The sequence below is a fragment of the Rhinopithecus roxellana genome, chromosome 19 (assembly GCF_007565055.1).
Source record: "Rhinopithecus roxellana isolate Shanxi Qingling chromosome 19, ASM756505v1, whole genome shotgun sequence".
Lineage (NCBI taxonomy): Eukaryota > Metazoa > Chordata > Mammalia > Primates > Cercopithecidae > Rhinopithecus > Rhinopithecus roxellana.
The window spans coordinates 15,730,839-15,756,810 of record NC_044567.1 but is presented as its reverse complement, the minus strand read 5'-3'; the positions used below and the strand labels follow the sequence as shown (position 1 = coordinate 15,756,810).

At 39.1% G+C, this 25,972-nt stretch overlaps 1 protein-coding gene across 2 annotated transcripts; it reads left to right on the top strand.

Moving 5' to 3' along the window:
- The first annotated feature begins 5,456 nt into the window (after positions 1-5,456).
- SMARCE1 (SWI/SNF related, matrix associated, actin dependent regulator of chromatin, subfamily e, member 1) lies at positions 5,457-25,302 on the top strand. Of its 2 annotated transcripts, XM_010388514.2 has the most exons (12): positions 5,457-5,588; positions 7,533-7,584; positions 7,761-7,804; positions 10,849-10,953; positions 15,861-15,941; positions 16,900-17,031; positions 17,324-17,495; positions 21,264-21,436; positions 21,937-22,038; positions 23,028-23,238; positions 23,661-23,739; positions 25,027-25,160. In XM_010388514.2, the coding sequence occupies exons 2-11, from the start codon at positions 7,578-7,580 to the stop codon at positions 23,723-23,725; spliced, it is 1,092 nt and encodes a 363-aa protein (XP_010386816.2). In that variant the 5' UTR covers positions 5,457-5,588; positions 7,533-7,577; the 3' UTR covers positions 23,726-23,739; positions 25,027-25,160. The 2 variants fall into 2 exon arrangements, with proteins under 2 accessions (XP_010386816.2, XP_010386815.2); XM_010388513.2 differs by lacking the exon at positions 23,661-23,739 and having other exon boundaries at positions 25,027-25,302.
- Positions 25,303-25,972: the final 670 nt, after the last annotated feature.

Here is a 25,972-nt window from a genome sequence, read left to right as displayed (position 1 = left end):
CATTTGTTAGAGATCTTTGTATTGTCAAAGTTCAGTTTGTCCTTCAATTTGTTCTCTTATGGTTTTAGAATTTTTAAAAACTCTCTTGGCCAGGCATGGTGGCTCACACCTGTAATCTCAACACTTAGGGAGGCTGAGGCAGGAGGATCGCTTGAGCCCAGGAGTTTGAGACCAGCCTGGGCAACACAGTGAGGCCTTGTCTCAACCAAAAGAAAGAAAAATCAAAAAATTAACGCAGTGTGGTAGTGTGCACCTGTAGTCTGAGCTACTCAGGAAGCTGAGGTGGGAGAATTGCCTGAACCCAGGAGGTCGAGACTGCAGTGAGCCTAGATTGTACCACTCCAGCCTAGGCAATAGAGTGAGACCCTGTCTCAAAAACGAAAATAAAAATAAAAATCTCTGAAGTCAGAAAATGCTTTCATTAATTTGAAAGTTTCCCCATTGGAAATGTATTATGATACATGAGCTGAAATTAAATTTTAGATAAATAATATGCATACACATTACTCAAATTATCAACACATGAAATCAAAGGAAAGTTTGTCTACAAGGCAGAATTTGGTTCTATGTTTACAAGTTATGGCCGGCATGTACACACAGATTGCAATATTTGTGCGCATATAACAAATAAAGGCTCTAAAATAAGGTATATGTGAAAATCAGTACAAGCCTTTCCAAGTTTCCCTCACATGCTTAGACTCTAGACCAGCCTTGGCAACCTTCCCCATTGAAGCCCAGAGAGCAAATATTTTAGGCTTTTCAGGCCATAAGATCCCTGTAACAAGTATGCAACCCTTCCCTTGTAACCACAAGCAACCAAAGACAATATGTAAATAAATGGAGGTGCCTGTGTCCAAATAAGGGTTTATTACAAAAACAGGAAGCAGCCCAGATAGAGCCTACAACAATCTCGTTTGGCTACTCTGCCCTAGACTCCCAATATTATCAGTGGATAATAGACCCCACACCCCAGATTCTCCAGCTCTATCCTGTTTTCAATGTTCATCCCTTTCCACACCATGTGGCAACACTCTTGTCCCAAATCCTCGAGGTTATTTTGAGGGTGACACAGAGGGTTCTAAAAGCAAACCGTGCTTTTTAAATTCTGTGAATCCCTCTGTCCTGGAAAGCTGCTAAGCTTCAATATTTCACAACTATTTCCAGCTACAGAAAACAGAATACCCATAACTCCTTCTGCTTTCACAGAAACAGCTGAGAAAATTAGTTTGTTTCATCATTGTGTCTATAACCAGATTTTCTTTTTCTTTTTTTTTTTTTTTTTGAGACGGAGTCTCGCTCTGTCGCCCAGGCTGGAGTGCAGTGGCCGGATCTCAGCTCACTGCAAGCTCCGCCTCCCGGGTTTACGCCATTCTCCTGCCTCAGCCTCCCGAGTAGCTGGGACTACAAGCGCCCGCCACCTCGCCCAACTAGTTTTTTATATTTTTTAGTAGAGACGGGGTTTCACCGGGTTAGCCAGGATGGTCTCGATCTCCTGACCTTGTGATCCGCCCGTCTCGGCCTCCCAAAGTGCTGGGATTACAGGCTTGAGCCACCGCACCCGGCCTATAACCAGATTTTCATAGGCTATTGGGGTCAGGTAAAGCTTTGTTCTCGCTTTCCCTTGCTTAAGAAAAAAAAAAAATCCATTAAAAAAGCTTCCACAGACATACTACAAACTCCATGGCTCAGTGGTTGGTTCATAATCTTTCTTGAGTCATGTACCCCTTCAAAAATCTCATGAAAGAATTAACCTTCTATCAGGAAAACAGCCCATAAGAATTGAGTATCATTTTAAAGGGTTCATAGACCACTTACAGCCTATTCATAGACTACTGGGTGTCCAAGGACTTCAGGTTTTTCCTTATTCTCTCTCATTTTCTCCTTTTTTCTTCTTTCTTCTCAGTCCTACCCCTAATTCTGTCTCCATCACCAGTTTCTTCCCACAGCACAATGGAAAGAACTCAAAGATACCTGGGCTTGAACCTTAGCTTGCTCACTTAGTTCTGGCTTCCCTGTCTTGGGGAAAGAAGAACCCCAAAAAAGTATGAGTAGTGTCTGGGGAAAGCAGGCCAAGTTTCTGGATCTTGCTGCCAGAATGAAAACTAAGGCCTAAGTTAGGCCTTAATTGGGTCTAAGATTATCTCTGGGGTTAACCACTGGGCCCATGTGAGCGCTCCCAACGACCCCTATAGTTATATTTAGTTTAAATAGTCATATTGATGCTGTATCCCAAGTTTTCTGGAAATAATCACAACTCCAAACATCTGTCCTGTAGTTACCAAAATATCCTTCTAAAGGCAAGATCATATGTTCTGATGTTTGCTTTAAGGGGAAAAAAACTCATAATAAGTAAAGTCCATCTTGCTAGATAGTTCACTCTTCAGTTTTAGTTTCTTCAGGACTAGGAAACAGATTATTTTTCTATTATCTCTCACCTATATATATCCTTCCTTCTTTTCTTTTTTTTTCTTTGTTTTTAAGAAAGGGCCTGTGTCACCCAGGGTAGAGTGCAGTGGCATGATCACGGCTCACTGCAGCCTTGACCTCCCAGGCTCAAGCAATCCTCCCACCTCAGCATCCCAAGTAACTGAGACCACACTTGGCTAATTTTTTTTTTTTTTTTTTTAAGAGATGGGGTCTCCCTATGTTGCCAGGCTGGTGTTTCTTAATTTTTCAAATCTTTGGTAGAGAAAGAACCAAGGGAAGAAAATGAGTCATTCATGTATTTACTCCACAAGTATTGAGCACCTAAATGTGCTGTGTACTGTTCCAGAAGTCAAACGTCTCCACTCTGACGGGGAAAAAAAGATGGCCGGGTGCGGTCTCTCATGCCTGTGATCCAGCACTTTGGGAGGCCGAGGTGGGTGGATCACTTGAGGTCAGGAGGCCAAGACCAGCCTGACCAATGGTGAAACCTCGTCTCTACTAAAAATACAAAATTAGCCAGCTGTGGTAGCACATGCTGTAATCCCAGCTATTTGGGAGGCTGAGGCAGGAGAATCACTTAAACCCGGGAGACGGAGGTCGCAGTGTGCCAAGATCGCGCCATGGCACTCCAGCCTGGGCAACAAGAGCGTAACTCTGTCTTAAAAAAAAAAAAAGAAAAAAGAAAAGAAAGAAAAGAAAAGAAAAAGAAAAAGACAAAATAAATTCATAAAATGTATAGTATGTTAGGTAGCGATAAGTACTACACAAAAAGTAAAGAACAGGCCATGAACAGACACTGGGGGTTGGGGAACGAGCTGCAATTTTAAAGAGGTCAGGAAACACCTACTAAGAAGGTGACGTTTGAGCAGAAGCCCAGTGACAAAGTGTATCAGATAATATCACTGCTCCACTTAGGTCCCCTCCTTTCGCTTTTCTCCGTTTGTGGACCATCCCTTTCCTACTATAGTGTGCTTTATTCCTAACATTCAAAACCTGCAGTTTTTCTTCAGAGGACTGCCTGGGGACAACACACAGCGCCTCCCCAGCACTGCACTTGCCCAGTCCCCCCAGCATAATCCCAAAGGCTGGAGTTGCATAATCCCAAAGAAACCAGGCTGGAGTTGCTGGCTAAAACCAGAAAAAGAATGTACTGGAATCCCTTCTGAGGCCTTCGTGTATCGTACATTAATCCTTTACATGTCCCTGATGCGCATATATGTGTGTGTGTGTGTGTGTGTGTGTGTGTGTGTGTGTGTGTGTGTGTATATATATATATTTTTTTTTTTTTTTTTTTTTTTGAGACGGAGTCTCGCTCGGTCTCCCAGGCCGGAGTGCAGTGGTGCGATCTCGGCTCACTGCAAGCTCCGCCTTCTGGTTTCATGCCATTCTCCTGCCTCAGTCTCCCCAATAGCTGGGACTACACACGCCCGCCGCCACGCCCGGCTAATTTTGTTTTTGTAATTTTAGTAGAGACGGGATTTCACAGTGTTAGCCAGGATGGTCTCGATCTCCTGACCTCGTGATCCGCCCACCTCGGCCTCCCAAAAGTGCTGGGACTACACGGGTGAATATTTTTAAAAAAGCAATTTCATGTACATTTTCTCAAGCACCACTCAAGCTGCCTGTCCACAGGGCAGACGACCTCTCCTTTAGTCTTTCTCTTGAATATGCTCTTCAATTTCATTAATCTCTATTCATGAGTATAACAATATTGGATAAATTGGACAGAGTAGCACTTGTTCCTGGCTTTGCAGACTAGAGATGCTTCTATTCCCTGTTGGCACACTCAGGATGAGGGCTAAGAGCCCAAGAATTCAGCCTCTCTCTCTAAATGTCAACTGTTCTCAAGTAACGACAGGTCAGGGGTCCCATCTGTTCATTCTCCTCCACAGTGGCCCACAATATCCGTCAGGTGTTTATGTATCCAAAGAGGAGACTACTCACTCCATCTGGTAAACCAACATACTCATGATGTCGTGGAAAGAGCCCCGGAGTAGCACAGAGGGCTGCCTCAATACACACTTACTGAGCGTCTAACAATGAATGAGTCAAGTCCTTCGTAGGCACTGGTAATGGGAAGATGACCAATACAAACGGCTGAACCTTGCTTTCAAGGCCTTCATAAAGCACTGGAGATGACAAACACGGTCCGATACAAAGGGTCGGGTTCAGGACTCCAGTCATTATTATCAAAGAGCCACGGGAATACAAAGGAAGGATTACTAGCGGGGGAAGTTCCTGGAGGGCATCACAAAGAGACCTCTGAGCTGGATCTGGAAGGACAGATGAGTTTAAGCTGAAAGTGGGGACGGTCGTTCCCGCTGGCGGGAACCGAAGGAGCCAAGGCAGCGTTGGGGCGGAGACCAGGTGGCACCCGCGGCGCTGCAAGGACACACAAGCTGTTGCAAGGGGGTCAACCTCTCCGGGCCTTGGCTCAGAAACCTGGGACGATTACACCATAAAAGCGCTTGGAAAAACTGCAAAACTCGTACTGCTTTTCGCCAAAGCTACTACCGGGCCGTGAGGGCAGGAAGCCCTGCGAGGCGTCTGCGAGGACGCAAACGCCGCGAAGCGAGTCCTCCACGCCTCCATCCCCGGCAAAGTGAAGTGTAGACTCTGGCCCACAGCCGAAAGGAAAGAAAGACCCGGGTCGGGGAGGGCCCCTCCAGGGGCGGGCTCAGCCGGAGTCTGGCCGAGCTGCGCGCGGCCACAGTGGTTCCGCGGCCTCGCGCTGAGCGCCTCCCGCCGTCTCCCACTGCAGCCCCCACTGCCCCTTCGCAAGGCTCGGCGCCTCCCGCGACCTCCTCGGTCGCTGCGGCAGCTCCAGCTCCTCACAGCCGCTAAACCTAGGCCTATCCCGCGGTCGGTTCTCCTCGGCCCTCTTCGCCGTGACGAATCGGCGCCCGGCTAGGAAAGTATCCAAATTCGGGGAGTTTTGAGGAACCAATGGGGCCTGAAAAAAATCCCGGAGTGTGCTAAGCATCACCGCATCCTCACTAGAAGGTTTATTTTTTCTAAAGAGGGTCGGGTGCGGCCCGGAAAAAAAAAAATTAAGAAGAGTGTGGAAAGTGCGAGTGCGGAAGCTCCGGACGCGAGGGGCGGGGCGTGCGCGGGACAAAGGGAAGCGAAGCCGGAGCTGCGGGCGCTTTTTCTGCCCGCGGGTGAGTGTTTCCAAGTGGGCCGGACCGGGTCGGTGGGGGCAAGTCGTGGTGTCCCCGCTTGGCTGAACTCCGAGTTCCCGGGGGTTGCTGGGGTTTAGGCTTGGCCGTGGGGCCACAGCCGGGAGCCTGTTGCGGCCTCCTTGAGGCCTAGCAGAGCGAGGGTTGGCAGGGAGTCCCATCTGGGGCCCCCTCCTTGGAGGCAAGGCCGGTCACCCGAAATTGGTCAAAGCACCTGTGCATACCCCGTTTTAGGGGAGTTGCTAGTAAAGTACGTTCTCCAAGACAATGAGAGCGACCTCAGGAAGCCCGCGGGCGAGGCAAGTCCGTGGTTCTCACTCCCAGGAATAAGGTTCCCCCATTGGTTCAGGCAGCGACCTGAGGACTCACGATGTGGCTTATGGAGACGAGCAGAGCTCTGAAATAGTTTGGCCTGGGTTTGAAACCCAACTCTGGCACTTCCTGTCTGCATATGGCTTCAGACAAGTTGTTTAGACTCTCCGAGACTCCTTTGTTTCATCTGTAAAATGGGGATACCTGTACATATCAAGTTCTTGTGACTGTTAAGCGAAATAGTGTCATAAGCCTACCCCGTATAAAGTATTTCTTGAACAAATATTTATCGGGTATTTATTTTTATGCCAGGCACCAAGGATGGATCCAACGGTGGACAAATGTACAAGCCCACTCTTAAGTTTTATGTTCTAGCAAAGGAGAACAATAATTTTAAAGTATTAACAATGAAGTATAACGTACAGGGCGCTTATGGCAGTTGTCAGGGTCCCCTGCAGCGAGGCCTACTGGATGTTGACAGCTCCCTTAATGTGAGCAGAAAGGAAATCTACACCAGAGTCAAAGGTTTCTGACTGTTCTTTAAGAGGGAAAGACTCAGGTTGGACCATTGAGAAAATGAACTGTTTCTTTCCACACCAGGACTCATTCCTTACGCTCCAGGGAATCTCCTTAAAATGAATAATAGAAGTGAAAAATCGGATCTATTCCACATAACTTTGGATGCAAATACCTCCAATAGTCATAGAAGTTTATTTGCCTTCTTTCTAAAGATGAATTTTTGTCTTTTTGTACCTCACTATTTGTGATGTATATTGATGTAAAGAACAAGCTCACATGTGCCTGATTATGTTGTGAGCTGGTAATACTAGGAAAAAATTTCCTAAGAATTGAGCTGGGTCCTGCCATAGTCCCTGTTTCCAAGTAGCATACAATCTAGCCATATTGACAAGTTAAAAAAAGTTATAATAATATCATAGATCTGTGTAAACTGTATAGGAATACAGATGGGGGAGCAATTAATTCTGCCCAGGTAATGTATCAAGAAAGTTCCATTGAGGAGAAAAATTTTGAAATAGGCCGTGAAGGATGAATAAGAATTTTTCAGGTAGACTCTCAAAATTTATTCCCAGCATTTATGAAGCTATTTACCACTCTAAGAGAATGCGAAGTTCATTGTCATACCAATTACGTTTTGCACTGCCTCCAGGAATAAAATGCTGCCCAATTTTAATAAAAATTGTTATCCCAAAAACATGGTACAGTTGCTGATCAAGGAGCTGTCAGTATCTGGTAGGCCTTGTTGGGTTGGACTCTAATACATCACTTTGTATTCTCATCCTTGTATCAGTCTGATGAAATGTTTACATGGCGTCAGCAAAATGTTTTCCATGCAAGAGGTAGCTTAGTATCACAAGAAAAACCCTGAAAGTACATTTCTAAATATCCCCATTACTTTATTTTAGTCACTTAATTTTAATCAACCAAATCTCCTATAAGAACTAGTTAAAATATGCAAAAGGCTTAATTGCTAGGAATTAAGGTGAAGTAATTTTACTCAGAAATACCAATTAAATTACCTTATTCATTAGGAAAACATTCTCGTATGCTTGCTGAGTTTTGATTCTCTTTTTTTTTCTTTTTTTTTTATTTTAGTGTCTCAGATTCATTCTTAAGGAACTGAGAACTTAATCTTCCAAAATGTCAAGTAAGTTTCAATTTTTATATTTATCAATCTATGTTAATAAGAGACTAATGCCCTAGCAAGTGGGAATTCCAAAATACTCTCATTTTTTTTTCTTCAAAACAGGACCATTGGTAGTTTTGTTGCATAGTATTATATCTCAGTTGTTTACAAGAAGTTATTTATTTTCTTTCAAACAGAAAGACCATCTTATGCCCCACCTCCCACCCCAGCTCCTGCAACAGTAAGTTTTAATTTTCTTGTTAATGTAATAGCCAAGTCTGGCCTTGATACAAAAACCCAGATGTCTTCCAGTGACAGTCACTCAATCATCACAGCAACAGGATGAAATTCAGCTTAAAAGAAAAAAAAAAAAAAAGCATTTCCTACTAAATAAAATAATTATTTGCATCTTTCCTTGAACCAACCCCAACATTTAAAGAAACAATACTGTAAAACTCCAACCTCCTATGCTCAGTTTGTTTTGTTTTTTTCTTTGTAAATGGGAAATAAGTGAAAGTTTTACCATTACTTTCTTACTAATCTTCACTATTAAGAGTCTTTAAGTTGTTACTGAATGAATGCTCATTCTGGCTTTTTTGTTAAACCTAACCTTCAGCTGGTTGTGTTTTTCTCTCCTTTCTTGTCTCTCTATAAAATTTTCATATTAAACAATAAAGCTTCTGAAACTATACTCATTGTAAGTATTTTCAAGCTGTTCAAGTAAAGATTTCGTTATCTATGGGTCAGATCTTGCTATTGAATCTTTTTCCACTCCATAAATTATATTTTATTGGTTTGGAAGTATATATGTTTTGAGGTATTTAAAAAGTAGTTGTGAATATGTTTTTCATCCAGCAAGCTCTGGCCCAGCTTGGTCAGCATGTAAAATAATTTTCCAACCTACAAAACAGATTTAGCAGTAACTGTTCAGGTCTTGCTGAAGTGGCTTCCTTGTTGGTTTTTTGGGAGGGGGGGTTTTGTTTGTTTTTTAAAAAACACTGTTAACATGACCAAATTCTACAAAGTTAGTTCTTTAATATTAATCCTTCCTTCCATACCCCCTACCACCTAAATTTCAGGCTAGTCTACTTTTCACTACTAATTAGGTCCTTGTGTAATTTTGTTTTCTCCGCTAGAAAACTATTCATATTTACTAACCCTCAGATGTATGTTTTAGTTACATTTATCAACAATTTGTTTTTCTTTAGTGAGATACTTTTAAAAAGAGATACTGTACCATATGTTCTCATTTCAATTTATATCATATACAGGCTCTAAAGTTAATTCCAGTAGACCGTAAAGTCCTGTGCTTGGTTTCTTTTCTTTCTTAAATCAAAGAACATTTGTTATGACCATCTCCATGGCATTCCGCTAGTGGCTATACAGGTGGAGCTGAACAATTGAGATTCTGACCTCAAAGAGCTAACCATGTACTTCAGCTTTGGAAATGGTATAATTATAATGTTTTGCTTTCCATTTTTTTTTTTTAAGTTCCCTTATTTTTATAACATTATTGCCTCATAATGTTGAACAGTGATTCTTATTATTTATGCAAACTTTGAAGGTGTCATTTTGACATAAATACTGCCTCTGACAATGTATCATATCTTGAGGACAAACTTGATTTTTTGAGATTAAAATATTTCAAAAATGAAGTGTCCCCTTATAACTTACTATGCGTAAAAAGGATTTTTTTTTTTTTTTGCCTTTCTTTAGTTATATTTTTGTGCCATTATAATTTCACATTAACACACAAAATATAGAAAACTAGGGATTAAAACATCCAACAGAATGGATACTAAATTAATTATTCTCCTTCCTTCTTTCCATTACTCCTACCACCACCACCATCACCACCACTACCAACACTGTCACCACTATCACCTCCGCCACCCAAATGTACCACTCCAAGTAATATACACTTCTTTCATGCCTTTGATCCTTCATCTGTGTTTTGCCTACTTAAATATGCTTAATTTGCGTCTTTTCTAACTGTATAGACTAGAAATTGATCAGCCGTTCTCTTTTCTCCTAAAGAGTATCAAATGTAATATCTGCTTAAATATCTTTCTTTTGGGTACTAAGGATATGTGCAGCGGCATGTTTTAGGAAATTGTGTTTATTTTGTAACAGCTACAGCTTAGTTGGACTCTGTTAAGCGTATTTTACATTATACAATTAAGGACCAATATTGTTAATTGCATGTAAAAATGAAATTGTCACATATTTTGATTGAGCTTTACAAGGTAAAATACCCTAATTTTGGTCTCTCTCTACTATATTCTTTCTATGCATTATGCCTTGGTTCTCATGAACATTGAGTGTCATTGTATTAGCCCCAAGGCCACTGCTATATAAGAGCCCATTTGTGATTACATCAACACATAATTCACAAAAACCAAGAGTTCTGTTGCTGAAATGAGCAGTTGTGTTTTGAAAGGGTGAGAGCTATCAGGAAACTAGATGAAAAAAGAAAATTCAAGTCTATCAACTAGAAAAGTAGTTCACATTGAGACTAAATGCAGAAATGTTTTCATGATTGACCTGTGGAAGATGGATCAAAGAAGAGATGGAAGAGAAATCCTATAAAAGAATGACTGGGTTGAAAAGATCAGATAGTACCCCAGAATGAAATCCATGCATTTCTTACAAGTCTTTGTTTTAAATCGTGTATGTGACATCCATCAAATTCAGCATATGTTCTTTTCAATTGACAAATCCTGGCTTCCCTATTTGAGTCTCTTCTCATTTCTCACATTATATAAAATGATTTAAAACTGTCTTTGAAATCAGATCCATTTCTTGTTTTTGTTTTTAGTAGATGAATACATTGGTGGCATCCACATGTCAAATAAATTGTGTTTTGTTTTGCATGTAGTGTTTTCAGAGTTCTAGTTTATCACACTTTAAGCCTTCCTATCTCAGTCTTCATATATTGCTAAGTTGTTATATCCTGTTGTTGACCATAAAGTAATCCTGAATGTTTTAAACACTTCGGTGTTTGCTTACCTCCAGAAACAAAACACGCATTCACAGTCACACAAACACCCCCAGTCCCTGCAAAAAAGAAAGAGAAAAACAACCAAAAGACACTGCAGACAGGTTTTTCAATGAAAGAAAAATATTTAATTTCCTCAGTGGAAGAAAAGAACAATTACAACACATCATTGCTTGTTTAAATTCAGGTTGCTTTTGCATGCCATATGCAGATCATTTTTCATTTCTGTGTTTTCCTCGTTTGAGCTCATTTCTCATTCGTGTTTTTGTCTCATTTGTTTCCATCAGCAAATGCCCAGCACACCAGGGTTTGTGGGATACAATCCATACAGTCATCTCGCCTACAACAACTACAGGCTGGGAGGGAACCCGGGCACCAACAGCCGGGTCACGGTAGGAGAATCAACTATTACAGCATCCGGCAAACAACTGGAATTGACCAGAAATGCCTTCAGAATTAGGGCTTTTTGAATCATAAGCACAGCCATTTAAAAAAAAATTTTTAACCTAGCTTTTTGACTATTTTCAACATTCATTGTAGCATCTCACACTGAAAAAATAAATAGTGAGATCTGGAATGTATATGGAAGAAAAGAAAAATCCATTCTGTTTGGTGGTTCGTAGGGATAAAGCCTTGAGCACTTGATGCTTATACTGTATGTAAACAAACAGAATTTCTTCTGGTAAAAATACCCTTTTTGGCATAAAGAGTATTTTTCATTTTTATAAGGTGATTGGCATTAGTCTCAAGGATTCAGTTTCTAGTAAAGGCTGGGCTTTCAGACCTGGCTTTTTCAGGGCTGGAAAGCTTTTGGCTGGTATACCAGTTTGAATCGCTACCCATAGTTATTTGTCTTTTGGATTTAATAGTTGACCTTCTAACTGAGATTCATTTCTCTACAGTGAAAAAGAGAAAAACGTTTTAATGTCACCTTAAAGAAATGCAGAATGAAGATTGAATGAAATTAATTTGAAGTATCAAACTAGATACGTACAACGAGAAGCGCATTTCTAATCCTTAGTTTAAGAGAGATGATTTCTGAAACTTAGGATGTTTCATTCAAATGATCAGCCTAAGATTTCAAAATTGGATGATACACTTCAAAGCTTTTAGTTTAGAATCATCTTAAGTTTCATTCAAAAAAGTTTAAGTGCCAAAAAAGCCAATAATTATAAAAATGACTTACTAAAGATAAAAAATCCAAAAGTCAAATACTACATTGGAATGTAGTGTTGGTGAGAATTTATACAACCCAGAATGGCTGTAAAGTTTTTAATATCTGGTTTTTGTTTGCTGTATTCATAAATAACAAGTGCCTTCTATTAATGTCACTTCAGAAAAGCCCTCTCACCCTGTAGTCAAGCTAGAACTGAAAGTTTGTAGCTATCAAATGAATGTCTATCTTGATAAGCATATTGCTTAGCTTGATAGGTTTTGTTTGTCTAAATTTTTCATTGTTTCTGCATAATTTGTACTTCATAAGCATATCAAGTTTTATGTGCCATGCATATTTCATGGTATCTGAAAAGAATTCTGACAAGTGTGTGTATGTATGCATTTCACAATGCATACAATTGTTATGTGCATCAATACGTGTTTTTCCCTGGCGTAAACAGGTTGTTTCACAAGTGTAGTGGGTGGCAAGGTTTGCAAATGATAAAGAACATTTTAATTTAAACAATGAACAGAATCAATCTTGGATCTTCATGTTAATGCAGAAATTTTTTCACGGGCAGTAAACAAGAATGATTGCATTTAATAGCTCTATACAGTCACCTCTTGATTATCTATGTTAATGGAATACAAATGGTAACTATAGTATTACAATAATTTGTCTTTTGGTTTTGTGTAAGCGTTTAGTTCTTAACTTGGATGTAGCTGTGGGGGATTCTCTGTTAAAAAAGTGAGATTGTTCGACGGAGACTAGGAAGAGAAAGTGCACTCCCGATCTGAAATCACTTTCCTGTTTCTTCTCATTCCTTCTTGGCGAATGTTAAGAACTGAGCATTTGGCGTGGACACTAGCTACATGGTAGATGAAGTGTAAAGAGGTGTGGGGCATGGAGAATTTGGTGTTTTGGTCCTTTGTGGAGATTTACTTTGTATTATTATCCTCTTAACACCAGGTTGAAGTATAATCAAACTGCTATATGAAGAAGGGCCTAGAAAATGTGGAGGTTTTACACTACTTGCCCTGTTTTCTATATCTAGTTTAAGCTGTTAGGACTCAATGGCTCTGATTTTGACCATAATAAAAGCATTTTGATTTTAATAAAAGCATTGTGACCCTAGTTATGCATTACTTTTGGGGGTGAGGAGAAGCTCCCGTTTGGTATTATTGTGTGCATATTGCATTAGTGGTTTTCAAGGAATGAGTCTGTGAAGCCCTGTCCAGTAGCTTCTGGTAGGCTGTAGAGAACATTGGGTTTCTCTGGTGACTCCAGTATACTTGGATAGTTCTCAGACAGTAAATACTTTATATAGCATGTCAAGACCTTTTGGAGTGCTTATGATAGCTACAAGATGGAATTCATTCCTAGTCAGTTCTTCATTCAGATGATAATTAGCATTCTCTTGAGTACAGGTGTGAAAACACATTGAGACAAAAATGTCTTTAAAAACAGCCTGTTTCTGTACATTAATAGAAATTCTGTCCCAGAAGAAAGCTCTTAAATAAGTTCCTGCTAGAGAAACAGCTGAGAATTACAGAAGAAACAACAACAAAAAACTGAGTAGCCAAGATAAATTTCACAAAATCATGAATTGTATTCATAGGCAATTTCCTAAGACCTTGCTCTTCTGTAAGCCCAGTTCTACCCACCTCTCCATTGGAAATTGAAAGCAGAAAATTGGAAAGAGAGTTGCTGCTAGAGGTGGATTTCCTGATAGTAGCAAGGAAAGAAACAGTTCAAAAATGGAAACACATTCTCCAAAAGCATAGCCATAGGCCACTGAAAGAGCCAACAACAGATTTTCGCATTTCACACACCCGACAGAGGGTTACAGCACAGCAAAACAGTGGTGGTTTCCAACTGAAGCTTATCCAGAAAGGGTCTAAAGTATGTTCAACTTTTTTTTACAGAAATGTTTAAGACATTGTAGAAAGATGTGTGTCTGAGACATTGAATAAATTGGAGGTGTGTAATGATATAAATCTTTACTATCCTGAAAACCATCTGGAATTTTAACTTTATTATTGTTTTGGGGTGTTTTTTTAGTTTGGGTTTTTTTGTTGTAAGTTGACTGGTCTCAATATATAGATGATTTGTGTACCTTTCTTTGGGAGAAAGGAGGAGAAATAGCAAATCCATTAATATAAATGTGATTCTTTGAAAAATATCAAAGCAAATACTACTATGTTTTTAAAGTGTTTTAATTCATACTCAAAGCTCGAAAGCATAGGCATTTTAGAATTCTTTACCTCTTTAATTTCAAAAAAATTTTGACAGTAGTCTTAACCACCTCAGTTATGGGCACAATTCCAACTTTATTTGTAACCCATTTCATGGAATTCTGAAGGTTTGTGTTGGATATGAGTTGGAAATGCTTTCTAATAACTGTGTGTGAAGAAGCAGACTTTTGTGTGTCTGTTCCTCTGAATCCATAAGGTTAGTCTTACAGGAATTCCCTTTCCCCTTAAAAGAACTTGTACAAACCCTGATACAGGTTTCCCTTTATTGGCTGCTACCCCACCACTTTTGACAGTTTCTATGCCCCCTGGCCATCTCACTGTCTTACCCACTGCTGACAGTGTCTGTCTACCTGGGCACTAGCATGAGGTGTAGTAAGAATACATGGGAGGAATGGAAAGAGAGGAAATACTGCTTCCAAGGCGAAATGCTTTCTAATAATTTCATATATGAAGAAGTAGAGTTACAGGGATGGAGAGAGACCCTTGTAGGAAGAGGAAACATTTCTTGATCATAGTGGAAAAGGACACAAACATGCTAATCCCTGAGCCCTCAAATGAAAAATAAGGTTATGATTGGGGTCTCAGCCCAGAGTGGAGGAGTATCTCTGGAGTTTTATCATAGCAACAACAGAAGGGGAAGCGAACAAAATGTTACTTTAGTTTTCTTATAAGAATTTGCCAATCCTGTCTTTTGATAATTAGAATAAAGCCAGCACTTCATTTCTCCAGCCTAGCAGGGAGAGTCAGTATCAGAGGAGATCTCCTGAGAATTTGCAAATTGTCTGAAATAGCAATGATTTTTCTTATTCTGGGTCTTTAATCAAATGCAGTCATGTATGTTAAGAGGAGACTAAAAAGTTCAGAAATAAATGCTCTTAGATGGGTGTTATCTGGGTGGTCTACCAGAAGCTGTCTGGAATCTCACCTAGACTTTAGACCACAGGAAAAACTGATCACTTTATCTTTCTCTTTCCTTCTTTTTTAATTTTTTCTCTCACCTATTTTTGCTTTACCTTTTTAAAAAATATTTTTCAGTCTTCCCTCCCCCTCCTTTTCTTCTGTCTCTCTTTTCCTGCACATCACATCTTTCCTTTTCCTCTGTCTTTCTCATAAAACCAAACATTTTTAATGGAATGGAGCTTCTTGATACAACACCTCAAAAATAACAATCAGGCCCCATATCTGCCACTTCTCTGTTCCGGATAAACTTACTTGCTTTTACATTGTGATTAGGACTAAGGACAAAAAAAGGTGCGACTTTCATTCACACTTCTCCTTCCCCTTTACAAGAAAACCACTAGGTAACAGACAGAACCTTAAGAGAAATAAAATCTCTAGCCTGGCAAAGGAGGTAAAGTGGTTTGTTATTTCACTAATTGTTTTTGTTTTTGAACCTGAGAAGTTGTTTTTGTGGTGATATTGGGAGTACATTCCTGATACAGTGCTAATAGGTTAAGGCCCCTGTAGACAGTGTGAGAATGGTAAGTGTTAAGGGTTCAGATCCTGCTGCAGATAATCAAGTGTTGACTGTATGTGTAATGGTAATTGAGCAGAATAAGAGGGTGCCAGGTAATGTCCTGAATGTGAGATGGTTGATATATAACCATATATTTTCAACGTATGGGTTACTATGTAATATTTTATTTGTTCCTGCAGCCAGGTTGTCAAAGCATTGGCAATAAACTGCTAAGTAAAACATTTAAAAAGTGTGTGCTTAAAGTCGTTTTCTTTTGAACATTTCTGAATTTGCAGTGATAGCTATTTTCAGTGGAGAAAATATTTGGACGAGTAGAAGAAAGGCGCATTAGAATTGTTTAAGGAACTCTCTTTTCAGTTTGCCGGTGAACTCCTTACAGTTTAATAATGAATGTATTTAACTCTTTTGTAGGCATCCTCTGGTATTACGATTCCAAAACCCCCAAAGCCACCAGATAAGCCGCTGATGCCCTACATGAGGTACAGCAGAAAGGTAGGCGCTTAGGACCTGGAAAGGAGTGAGGACACTGTCTTTGCTGCTTCTTTCTTTACATCCAATTTTAGATTGGCTTAGCCAGCTTTTCTGTGCATATTCAGAGGAAAGGACCAAAAAAATACAGTTTTTAAAGCAATTAGTTCTGATTTCAAAATTCCAGAACTAAAATCCAACAGGAGGTGCATGATTAAATAAACTGTTAAAATCCTTAAGATAGAATGTTCTGTGGCCATTAAAGTCATGTCTTTTGGAGAATATTTAATGACATGAAAATATTAAGTGAAGGAGGACTACAAGACTACATGAATTAATATTTCATTTTTATAAAAATAAAGGCAACCACATGTTAGTTTGAAGGGGGAAAACACAGAAGACAATGGTTATCTCTAAGCAGTAAGCTTATGGTAGTTTTTATTTTCTTTTCCTCAAGTTTTCCCTTTTTTTTTTTTTTTTTTTTGGTGATGAACTTACATTACTCTTAAAATTAAAAAAATAGCCAATATCTTTATTGAAAGGCAGAGCATTATAACCACTATCTAGAAATTTTAAACCTTTTGATCTTGACTATTACATTGGTTTTTGACAATATGATGTATTGTGTTATGCAGATTAAGCACTTCTAAATTCACGTGAACTTTTAGTGACATAGACTGTGTTATTGAAGTAATTCATCTTAAGTGTCTGTAGTGATTGGAGATATTCTTGCATATCACACTGAAGTGTTTATAAGTGAGTGACGTGATGTCTGAGATCTATCTTAAAATAATCCAGTAGGGCAAAGATAACCTGAGGTTGGGCAGTCGTTGATCATTGTTGAAGTAGGCTGATGAGTACATAGAAATTTGATACTGTTTTCTCTGCTTTTTATGTTCAAAAGTTTCCATATTAAAAAGTATTTTTAAAGGTCTATACATTTAGACATCAGTATTAACATTTCATCTGTTTTCTTTTTAAGGTCTGGGACCAAGTAAAGGCTTCCAACCCTGACCTAAAGTTGTGGGAGATTGGCAAGATTATTGGTGGCATGTGGCGAGATCTCACTGATGAAGAAAAACAAGAGTATTTAAACGAATACGAAGCAGAAAAGGTAGGATAGGGGCTCACAGTGGGATAGATAATGTGTAAAGTACATAAACACTAGCTTACTATTTATAAAAGAAACATAAGATTTGGTCAGAAGGCTGATGCTGTACTGAGGCTCTGTCTACCTGAGTCAAGTCAATTTCTCAAGGCCTCAGATTTCTTGTCTGTAAAAAGGAGATAATTATCCAAACACCCTGTTTACATCATATCTTTTGATATTCAAATGAGATAACATAAGTCTGCATTATAACCTGCAAAATGTTAATTATAAAAACAAAAAAACATTTGAATTTCAGATAGAGTACAATGAATCTATGAAGGCCTATCATAATTCCCCCGCGTACCTTGCTTACATAAATGCAAAAAGTCGTGCAGAAGCTGCTTTAGAGGAAGAAAGTCGACAGAGACAGTCTCGCATGGAGAAAGGGGAACCGTACATGAGCATTCAACCTGCTGAAGATCCAGATGGTAAAAGAAAAAAAGTGGGGTTTTGTTTATGCTTTCTCTGAGAGTTAGGATATGAGTAATCTCTTAGATGTGTTTTATTTCTTATCCTAAATGGAAAAGAAAGCATAATTTATGTGTCATCTCAGTATTTTGGTTATATTGAGTAAGATTTGTATGTGAATTTCCCACAAGAAAAAGAGATATCCTTTTGAGTGCAGAAAATGGCAAAAATTATTTATTGTTTATCAAAATCTTTGTACTCAAAATGCATGAAAAGTTTTTAAATGACAATCAGGATTTTGCCTCATCTGCTTTTAAAAAGCTAAATGCATTCTAGTTATATCCTGTTTTCTTACTGGTTCACTAAATTCGCTGAATTAAAGGGTCTTAAGGGAGAAGCTAATGAGTATGTGGAAACATTCTGAAGTTTCCTTTCCATTTAATTCAGAAATCCAATAAGAATGTATAAATATAGCTCATGCTACACCCATACAAATTTTATACATGCACACGAATAGCAGAGCTTCCTAATTGCCATTCTGTATGAGTAGTTAGCAGGTATGCTGATTGTTCTGGTCTTGTGCAGCCAGGCAGGGTCTGAAGCTGCAAGGAGACCCAGAGATAGCCACCTGCGGTGTGAACACACTCAACCACATATCTAGTGTGCTATATAAATACTGATAGTTCCTCTGTGTACTGCTATGATGTGCAAAAGGTTAGAAGCTCTAGTTACAAGTGACAAAAACATCAGGAAAATGATTTAAGATCCCATCTTAAAGTTGCAGTAACAAAGAGGAAGGCTATAAGAACTTTAAAGACAGTATCAGTGAGGGAGGAAGCAATAATAGCACCTGAAGACAAGAATAAGTTGATAAAAGTGGGGAAAAACAGAAATCATTTTTTAAAATAATGGACTGGAATATTGTCACATGTTCTCATAAATACAGACAGTGGAATGTAACACTATAGAGAATAGAATATGGAATAGAAACAGTATTGAGTGTTAAGCAGAATCAGCAGTGCTAAAGACACACTAGCATCCTCACACTTTAATTACTCAAATGGGATGATTAATGCAAGAGAAACACACAGAAGTGAAAAACAGAAGATGATCCAGGCTACAGATATTGGGAGGATAGGGGTCGGTACAAGAGGAAACAAAGGCTAGCAACATAAGTAGGAAATAAAGCTTTTCGCTAACACCATGGACATTGAGAAGGACTGAAGAGATTCACTCAGAAACAGCCTCAAACTTGGGCCTATTATGTTTTTAACTTTAAGGTTGGCTCTTAAAGTTGCTAGTAAGTAAGTTCAGGTAGTAATTAAGATGCCAGTATGAGAATGTCTTTAGCATGCCAGTATGAAAATGATTAGATGAAAATGATTAGAAAGAGGAAGACTTGGGAGGTGGAAATGTATGTCAAATGTACGTAAGAGAAAGGTGGCACCTGCATGAAGTACAGCAGCTACTGACTTCTTTAACAGAGGACTATCAAAAGATAGACATGACCAGGCGCCATGGCTCACACCTGTAATCCCAGTACTTTTGGAAACTAAAGCAGGAGGATTGCTTGTGGCCAAGAGTTTGAGACCAGCCTGGGCAACACAGCAAGTATTCTCTACAAAATACTTAAAAATTAGCTGGGCATGGTGGGTTGTGCCTGTACTCCCAGCTGCTCCAACTGAGGCTGAGGTGGGAGGATCAGTTGAGCCCAGGAGTTCGAGACTGCAGTGAGCTATGATCATGCCACTGCCCTCCATCCTGGATGACAGAGCAATACCCAGTCTCAAAAAAAAAAAAAAAAAAAAAAAAAGAGGGCATGTGCAATTATCCACACAAGACAATGAAGGCTTTTGTTCAATGAGAGCCTCTTCATGGGATAAATAGCTGTTCAATTAGATCATAATTAGAAAAGCCATTCCCCGAAAAAAGGAAGCAGATGACTTACATGCAAGGAAGAACAAGCCCAAATTCTTAGACCTTATTACCCCATCTGTGGTCAACACTGGGGCCATATAAATGAAAGAAGAAAATAAAAAATAACAACAAAAACAGATAACTTAGACAGAGGTAGCACAGATATACCATATATAACCCTAAAGGTGAAAAACTCTTAAAAAGTAGAAAGGTTACAGAGTTTTTAAAAAACTGTATCTTACCTAATAGTTTTAATTTCAAAAGTTTATTCCTAAAGAAATTACTCGAAACAAAAGTAATTTTTTTAACTTTTTACAAAAACAACAGTTTTTAGCTGTAGTATTTATGATAATGAGAATTTTAGGAACTACTTAAGTGTGAGACAATAAGAGAGGTGCTAAACTGACATAGGAGCACCACAAAGGCCTCTAACAGGGTTCCCTCTGTAACAGGCTTCCCTCTGTAACAGGCTTCCCTCTGTAACAGGCTTCCCTCTGTAACAGGCTTCCCTCTGTAACAGGCTTCTCTCTGTAACAGGCTTCCCTCTGTAACAGGCTTCCCTCTGTAACAGGGTTTCCTCTGTAACAGGGTTTCCTCTGTAACAGGCTTCCCTCTGTAACAGGCTTCCCTCTGTAACAGGGTTTCCTCTATAACAGGCTTTCCTCTGTAACAGGGTTCCCTCTGTAACAGGCTTTCCTCTGTAACAGGCTTTCCTCTGTAACAAGGTTTACAGTTGGTTCAAGCTCAAGTATGGTTCCTCCCTGTCTGGTGGGAGACACTGAGGTGATTAAGTGGGTCAAAAAGGAGCATTTGTTTTAGTATGTATTGCTACAGAGAAAGCTTTTTTTTTTTTAAATGAGTTAGTTTAAAGAAAAATATTAAGTAAACAATAGTACAGGCTGTTAGTAGATATATGAAAAACTATGAAGCCGATAGAGCAAAGACTGAGATTAAGGAAACACTAGATACCTATTAAAAATAAGCATATAGGGTGTGCGCAGTGGCTCACACCTGTAATCCCAGCACTTTGGGAGGCCAGGATGGGCGTATCACGTGAGGTCAGGAGTTCAAGACCGCCCTGGCCAACATGGTGAAATCCTGCCTCTACTAAAAATACAGAAATTGGCTGGGCGTGGTGTCATGTGCCTGTAATTCCAGCCACTTGGGAGGCTGAGGCACAAGAATCGGTTGAACCCGGGAGGTGGAGGTTGCAGTGAGCCGAGATTGGGCCACTGCACTCCAGCCTGGGTAACAGAGCGAGATTCTGTCTCAAAACAAAACGAAACAGAAGCATATAAATCAGACTCGTACAGCTGGCTAAGTGTAAACTGACAAAAATTAAATTTGGAATCAAAACATTTATTTTTCTTCTATAAAATTACTTGAGGGCCTGGGAAACTGAATATTGTTAGAGATGATGTTTCCTCTGCTGTGATAATTTTACAAATTGGCATTTTCATAAAGTCACTGCCTAGTTCATATGTTGTTCGTTAGTTGTTAAATGCCTTAAGTCACTACCAAGAAAGTGAAACATTGGGCAGAATTTCAATTACTGCCATCACTTGCAGCCTTCACATTGATTCCAAAGCCAGAAGAGACATGTTGTATCTCGTTTATGTTTTAGCCAAAGCCTTCTCAGACACACATCATCACTTAAAGACTGTGAGATAAATTACTACCTTGGCCGGTGAACACATTACGTCCTCTGTATGGTTTTTATCAAGTAACTGCCCAGTGCTCCCATGACGCTGGTCAGGTCCCCTTGTTAGGCCAGCAAGGGCCATAGTTCCTTGATAATTAAGTGTTAACATGTTACACTCCTTTTTATGGTTACTGGTGACCTACTTTGCAGAACAATTTGTTCATTCCAGATTATGATGATGGCTTTTCAATGAAGCATACAGCCACTGCCCGTTTCCAGAGAAACCACCGCCTCATCAGTGAAATTCTTAGTGAGAGTGTGGTGCCAGACGTTCGGTCAGTTGTCACAACAGCTAGAATGCAGGTCCTCAAACGGCAGGTCCAGTCCTTAATGGTTCATCAGGTAAAGTCATAAAACATTCATTTCAATAAAATGGGCCTATACCACAAATCCCAGCTGACATGATTCCTACCCCATGCCTAAATGTACCTGTTAAATATGTCAATCTAAACTGTTCCTGATTTGGAGAAGAGGTTTAAGGAAGTAGACCTTTCCCAAATGTTTAATAAGTTTGTCATTAAAAACTATAATATAGAACCTTGTAATGGAAAGTATATTTGTCAAGAAATACATGTGAACTTAAGAATTTTGAGGCGTCCTATCAATCTTTACTGCTCTACTAAATACTTTTTCCAAAGGAATTGCTCAGGCCTGAAACAGTATTCTTTAACATTTACCTATTGATCATAATCATTTCTTTGTGTGCGTTTTGTATTTTTTAAATCTTAGCTAGACTCATGTAATAAATGATCTAAAGTTCAAAACATTATTTGGTACACGGTGTGAAAGTGTGAACCATTAAAACATGAGACATAATTGTAAAGCCTGATCCTGTCTTGCAGCGAAAACTAGAAGCTGAACTTCTTCAAATAGAGGAACGACACCAGGAGAAGAAGAGGAAATTCCTGGAAAGCACAGATTCATTTAACAATGAACTTAAAAGGGTATCTGTTTAATATGTTAACTATACTTTTATCACCATACCTGTTACTTTATTTTTCCTCATTCTTTTTTCCAAAATAGTGTTTTTATTGAATGTTGTTCACTTTGAAACAGGGCTAACTTTACTATATAATCTGTAAGATCTTTTTTTTTATAAAATTATTCCCAGGCCGGGCACGGTGGCTCAAGCCTGTAATCCCAGCACTTTGGGAGGCCGAGACGGGCGGATCACGAGGTCAGGAGATCGAGACCATCCTGGCTAACCCGGTGAAACCCCGTCTCTACTAAAAAAAATACAAAAAAACTAGCCGGGCGAGGTGGCAGGCGCCTGTAGTCCCAGCTGCTCGGGAGGCTGAGGCAGGAGAATGGCGTAAACCTGGGAGGCAGAGCTTGCAGTGAGCTGAGATCCGCCCACTGCACTCCAGCCTGGGGGACAGAGCAAGACTCTGTCTCAAAAAAATAATAATAAAATAAAATAAAATTGTTCCCATTTTCTTGACAAAATTGCAATAAATTTGAAATATCATTAAGTATATGCATATCTACTAGGCCTATAAATGCTAGAGCCCTCTGATATTTTAAACTCCCATACAGTCATTAACTACTTTCATTTTATTGTGATTTATTCATCAAATGTCTTCATTAAATGTAATTTATAGTTTGTACTTCGCATTCAGACAAGGAAATCTAGTTGGTAGCCCAGAATGTAAAATGGAAGCCTTATGTATACCCCAGAACTTTCACTATTTTGCCTCACCAGCTGCTCTGGAATATCCCATATTATATGACTGCTAGAGCAGTTTTCTTTTCTTGTAGACCCAAGAGTTTCAGAGAAGACCTAGAACCACATTTTTTTGCACACATACACAGACACACAGGTGTATAGATGTATATATAGTTTATAGGCAAGGAAACCAACTTTTGAAAGAATATATCTGGCTCAAAAATTATAAGGAAAAAACATTACCGAGTTCTGTTTTTTTCTGACTAGTTGTGCGGTCTGAAAGTAGAAGTGGATATGGAGAAAATTGCAGCTGAGATTGCACAGGCAGAGGAACAGGCCCGCAAAAGGCAGGAGGAAAGGGAGAAGGAGGCCGCAGAGCAAGCTGAGCGCAGTCAGAGCAGCATCGTTCCTGAGGAAGAACAAGCAACCAACAAAGGCGAGGAGAAGAAAGACGATGAGAACATTCCAATGGAGACAGGTAACCCACTAGCAACAAACACAAAGGAAGTGCCAAGACTTTGTATGGCTGTCTTTAATTTAGGGTTTTCTTTCTAAGTGCGGGTGTTCTGGTACCTGCCACTGAGGGTGATTCCGAGTACTAGATTTGACATGATATTGACGTTCAATATTTTAACCTGTAATGCTTACATTATTTATCAAGATGTGGTTATTACTGTTAAGATTGTCTTTGGTGTCCTAGGACAGCATTCTGCAAAGTAATACCTGTAAGGCAATCCTGCCCATCACTTGTTTTTGTAAATAAAACTGGAACACAGCCACACTTGTTTGTTTACATACTGTCTGTGGCTGCTTTGGGGCTAAAACAGTTTAGTTGAGTAGTTGCAGCAAAAACTGCCTGGCCTGCGAAGTCTAAAATATTTTCTGTCTGGCTCTTTACAGAAGAAAATTGCCAGCTCTGTCCTAGAAAAACCCTTACTTCTAGGTATACTGATTTTCCTGATTAAAAGCATCCCTCAAGGTAAAAAAAAAAAATTAAAAATAACTTGTATAAGTAAAACTTACTTAAAGTACTGATTACATTGATCATCACTTGTAATTTTGAGATCACCTGACTGCATAGCGCTGTGTTGACACTACCTGGTACACTGTGTAAACAGGACTAAGCTAAAAGTAGTTATGGAAAACAAAACCAAAGGCTTCCTGGAGCATCGTTGCAAGAAGTGGGAGGGACAGTAGTGATACTTGGTTCTCAAATGACAACCTCTGAGTGTCATACTTTGTACTCAAATGACAGCCATCTGGAAAACATGTAATGGAATATAGATATCTTTACCAGGTATTTCTGCAAAATGTAATCCAGCACATTAACATTTTAAATAGTCATATTTTAAGTTTCACTATCTGACTCTCTTTCTGTTTTCTATGAACGTGAATTCATTCATCTTAATGAATTTGGAGCATGAGCACATTTTTGTGGTTAAAACAAGAGCTTGAAAATTAAAATACTGATTTTTGCTAATTTTGCAACTAGACGAACACTCAGTCCTTTGCCTCTGTTTTGGCATCTATGAATGGGGCATGTCTTATGCTTAAGGTTTGCAGGTCTTTACTCAGGTTCTCTCCTCCTAGTTCAAGGGAAAAACCTGAAGAAAATTGTTTGAGACTATTAGAGCTAAAACCTCGTGCTTTTAATTTCTTACAGGAAACAGCCCAGCATGACTTTAAACAAAGTGTCTAAAAGATCAACCTTGTATTATTTCTACAACTGCTTTCTCTCTGTTTAATCCATAACACTACAGACTAACTCTCATTCACTGTCCAATAGAAATAAAATGCAAGTCACATGTGAAATTTTACATTTTCTACTAGTAACATATTTTTAAAAGTTAAGCCAAACAAGTGTTTTAACAGTGTGTTTTATTTAATTCAACGTATCTTAAATAAAATTATTTCAACACGGAAGGAACATTTTTAAAATCAGCTTTCCTTTTTTTAAATAGTCTTCAAATCCAATGTATATTTTATACTTTTATACACATCTCAAGTCAGAAGCTAAATTTTCATCGGAAGTATTTGATCTGTATTTATTTAATAAATTTCATTAATTTACAGCTAAAAAGTAGATTTTCATACCCAAATTGTTCCAACATTCTTAAAAGTTATTTAGTCACACTGGCTCATTTCAGGGGTTTAATAACCACATGTGGCTAGTGGCTACCATATTGGACAGCACCACTGTATACTGTCAGCTTAACTAGAGTAAAATTTCATCTTGGAACTGACAGTGACAAATGTGTGATTACAGAGGAGACACACCTTGAAGAAACGACAGAGAGCCAACAGAACGGTGAAGAAGGCACATCTACTCCTGAGGACAAGGAGAGTGGGCAGGAGGGGGTCGACAGTATGGCAGAGGAAGGAACCAGTGATAGTAACACTGGCTCGGAGAGCAACAGTGCAACAGTGGAGGAGCCACCAACAGATCCCATACCAGAAGATGAGAAAAAAGAATAAATGTTGCCTTGTTTTATGTGTTCTAAATACTTTTTTAAATGAAAAAATGTTTTTTGGTTTTAATGGTGTTATGTGGTTTGTGTATTAATTTTTTTCTTGTCCATATCACACCACCAAAGGCTTTTGGACCATTTAGCATCATGAGCCTAGTGGCACAGTCAGTCACCTTTCTTAAGTGTTGTGAAGATGGCTCTTTTCTTTGGATCTTGTTTCTAGCCCTCAGCTGCTGAAAGCCTCAGAATTTAGGTTAATTGAGAAAACACCCACCTCTTTTAGAGAATTATCCTTTGATGCTGCAGAATCTACTCTTACAATGCCTTCCTACAGCTCACTGGGTGCTTACCAAAGCCATAGCTTTAAACCTTCCCAATCCCCATCAACAGCTTCCTGAAAGTTTCCTCTCTTGTTTACTTCTGCAAAGGGTAGCTTCTTAAAAACGTGATCATGTATGAGTAAGTATTTGTTCACTTACCCTTTTTTACTTTTAATCAATGTCAGATACCAAGAGTTGTGTTAAGAAGTTGAGTGTAGGCTGCAACTAACTACGCGTGGATCTTACTGATCCAGAAATAGTCCCCATAGTTAGAGTAGTTACTTAGGAAATGGTCATTAAAGTGAACACAGCACATATACATTATCTGTACTGCTTTTTGTTTTTTTTTTTTTTTTTTTTTTTTTTTTTTTTTTTTTTTTGAGGTGGAGTCTCGCTCTGTCGCCCGGACTGGAGTGCAGTGGCC